At 43.9% G+C, this 3,861-nt stretch overlaps 1 protein-coding gene across 1 annotated transcript in view; it reads right to left on the bottom strand.

Moving 5' to 3' along the window:
• The window catches only part of LOC118428621 (dynein beta chain, ciliary-like), a 106,091-nt gene that overhangs the window by 15,465 nt on the left and 86,765 nt on the right, over positions 1-3,861 (bottom strand). The window contains 2 exon segments of the mRNA XM_035838726.1: positions 339-461; positions 2,531-2,766. Of these exon segments, the coding sequence (XP_035694619.1) occupies positions 339-461; positions 2,531-2,766 (359 nt within the window).

Raw genomic sequence — 3,861 nt, 5'->3', positions numbered from 1 at the left:
CACCCCAACCTCAAACCCCATCCTCAACCCCATTCCCAACCCCAACCCCAACCTCAACCCCAACCTCAACCTCAACCTCAACCTCAACCCCAACCCCAACCCCAATCCCAACCCCAACACTAACCCTCACTCTCACCCCAACCCCAACCCCAACCCCAACCCCAACCCTAACCCTTCAGATAAGGCTAGAAAGCTTCCTACCGTCCCTCCTTGATGGTGTTCCTGCCCAGTACGGGGTCTAGTACCGGGTCGGTCTCCTAACCCTAACCCTAAACCTAACCCTAACCCCAACCCTAACCCAACCCTAACCCTTTGCATTAGAATAGAAAGCTCCTTACCGTCCCTTCTTGATGGTGTTCCTGCCCAGGACAGGGTCCAGTACCGGGTCTGTCTCTTCCTCCAGGTTTTCTATCAGCACTGTGTCTCCATCAGACAGTGCACGCTCAATCACATCCAGGTAACTGTGGGGATGTATGGAAGAGAAGAGGCTTTAGAGCACCAGCTGAAGAAAACAAGTAACTATACGCAGCACTAGTCATAAAGGCTGCCTCTATCATATCCTGATACTTTAACTTGATGAGCAGTGAAAAAAATAACTTGTGCAAGGACACTGTCTTAAGTGAACACACTCGTTCTCAAGGCTGAAAGTTTGCATACAGAAGGGGAACAGTTGTCATTGAGAGTTGTTCACCATATTTTCTTCTTTTTTTTAGTCTCTGAGTCAAACCATTAATTTATCATCCGAAAATAATTTCATCTTGTTGGTAGAATATAGGATATATGAGAAAAGACAAGCACAGAAAGAAGACAAGAAATCTGCAATCACGGACCATGCTGCAAGGAAGAACTGTGTGATTGACTGGGAGGGGGCCAAGGTTATAGATCGAGAAGACAACAGACGAATACGTTGGATTAAAGAAGCAGTGTGGATAAGGAAGTCCGCCCCAGTGATGAACCAGGACGAGTGGGGGTACAAGCTGAGCCACGTTTGGGATAGCGTTCTTCTCGCCGCAAAAGCGCCACCTACATCGGCTACATATAGCGGCGAGAAGCAGAACTCCAGTTACAAGCTCTGAGGAAGATGTCTGACAGACATCGAAACGTCAGCAAGTAAGTCAAATTTTGGTTGTGCACAAGAATTCTCATATATCCCATTAATTTATCAGTTGTGCTATACTTTAATACAAATAATAGTCAAAAATAGTCATTCACAGTGTTCAACATTGATCTACATTTGTATGACAGCTAGTATACTCCAATGAGTAGTGACTACTACGGAGTCAACAGAACTTCAGAAAACTCTAGGCAATGAACTAGCTTGATGGAAAAACATAGACTGAGTTGAACACTGCAGGTTTTCAAGGCTGAAAGTTTGCATACAGAAGGGGAACAGTTGTTATTGAGAGTTGTTTACCATATACATTGTATTCTTCTTTTTTTAGTCTCTTTTTTAGTCAAACCATTAATTTAGTTTTCAGTTGTGCTATACTTTTGCTTGATCCACTTTTAACTTGTTTTGACTAATAGTATGCTACTTTCTATACTCCTCTTGAAGCAAGTAAATTGCAACTAATAATCTAAAACATAACTTACGCATAGTCATACATTTTGTACACGTGTATATAAAGACCCTGACCTCTCATTGCAAATATTGCTGTTGACCAGTGATGTTATATATTCCATTATGTATTATATGAATGTTTTCATTCCTATCCTTTATGAACTTAGAAAATTGTTATTGATAAGTTTCCTGTCCAAATGCATTGTCTCTGTTTTTGTCAGCAGGGCTAGCCCTTTGCAATAGCCATAGGCTAGTTGGACAGCCCTGGCTGTGTGTTCTGAACGGCCAAACCAATAAATGAAAAAAAAAAAAAAAAAAAAAAACATAACTCACCCTCTCTGTCCAGGTCAGCACCATACTTCTGCTTGATTTACTAATCAATTACCCTTGCCAGGAAGGTTATGTTTTTGGTAGCATTTGTATTGTATAATGTATGTGAAAGAACACTACTCAGTATAAGTCAAGACGGCCTGGATGGACTGTATTAAATTTTATGTCATACCTGTGACGCGAAAACGTTCGATACGGGTGTTCCAGACCGGCTGATAACTTTCTGTACGGCCCGGGCTTATCAAACGGGCTCCATTCAAATAAATCAAACTGTTTCGAGTGGACCGAGTACGGCGCCATCGAAAGTTCGAATACCTGATTCGGACGTTGAAACATTACTGTTGCAACGCTTTTTTTTCAAGGGAAACACATTTGTTCAACTTCTGGCGCATTTCGGATCAAAACATGGGTCGGGCGATCCGACCCGCGGTCGTGATACGGAATACACTGTGTTGTATTCTATATTGATATTTGGTATGTGCAAACTGCAGGTACATGTCGGTCTCGATAAGACCTTGAAACGATTAGATTTTTGGCCCCCTAGCAGCTTATTCTATATTTCTTTCGATCTTTGTTTTGAGTATAAAAGCAGCTTCTTATCAAAAACAAACGATCTGAACCTAACTCAACCTAACTCACCCTCTCTGTCCTAGCCGGACCACCTTCAGGTCGGCCCCATACTTCTGCTTGATCCACTTGATGCCCTGGAGCTGGGGGTCGATCATGAGCGGCCAGCGCTCGCAGTTCGACAGGATGGTGGCGTTCTCCGTGGACATGCGGTCGCTAGGCAACCCCTCGTTGTTCCAGCTGGCGATGTCCGCGTCGTCCGTCAGCATGGAGAGTGGGTCGAGCTCCGGGGTGATGGGGATGGGCACCTGGGAGGAGCAAGAGGAAACTTTCATGTAACATAACGGTAATTAATTTTATGTCATACATGTACCTGTGACGCAAAAACGTTCGATACCGGTGTTCCGGACCGGGCCATAACTTCCGTATCGTACAGGTTCGAAAGGCAAATCACACAGGCTTTCTTTGAGCAAATCAAACCATTTCGAGCGGGCCGAGTGTGGCACGGTTGGCAATTCGAATACCTGATTCGGACGTTGGAACAATGCTGTTGCAACACTTTTTGTTCGAGGGCACCAAATTTGTTCAACTTCTGGCGCATTTCGCATCAAAACATGGGTTTTTTCAGGTGGGTATGACATAAATAAAATACAACACGGTGTATTCCGCATCACCTTCGGTCCCAGCCCTCACAAGGTTCTTGCTGGCCTTATCACAGCAGTGATCAAATAATTGCAATTTGCAAATGAAATTTAGTGATTGAATGGTGACTGCTAAAGTTGCTAAGATCTAACAAATCAAGAATTAAAATGTAAATGATATCCTAGACCCTTAAGCTGAACTGAGTCCTGATTGCCTTACCGCAAATGTTTTGAGTCTGACAATCTAATAGTATCTGGAAAAAGACAACCCCGGCTTTTCAGTTACAGTATTTGCTGACATTTAGGGAACAGGAAGTTCAACATAGAGTTTTCCTTGTGAATGTTGTAATAAAGGGTTAATGCCCCGGCCCGAGGTGTATATGGTGAGATAATCCCTGGTCAGATTCAATATCCTCCATACCATCCTTCTAGTTAGGTTATTCTTTCGGATCATAATGTCATTCCCTCACTCACACGTCCCTACTCTCCCCAGGTCCCTACTCTCCCCAGGTGGATGATCTGAAGGCAAAGCTCGCCTCCCAGGAAGTAGAGCTCAAGCAGAAGAAACAGATTTCTTACAGTGAAATGAACCTTTTTTTGAGTATGGCCCGTTCCCAAACAATCAGGTTCAGATCCAGACCTGGACCTGATCCTCTAAACCTGGACTGATCTGTACCTGAAACCTCTGGACCGATACTCACCTGTAATTCGTACTCTCCCCAGGTGGAAGATCTGAAGGTCAAGCTGGCGTCCCCAGGAAGT

This window comes from Branchiostoma floridae, chromosome 13 (genome assembly GCF_000003815.2).
Source record: "Branchiostoma floridae strain S238N-H82 chromosome 13, Bfl_VNyyK, whole genome shotgun sequence".
NCBI classification, from domain to species: Eukaryota; Metazoa; Chordata; class Leptocardii; order Amphioxiformes; family Branchiostomatidae; genus Branchiostoma; species Branchiostoma floridae.
This window is presented reverse-complemented; position numbering and strand designations above follow the sequence as displayed.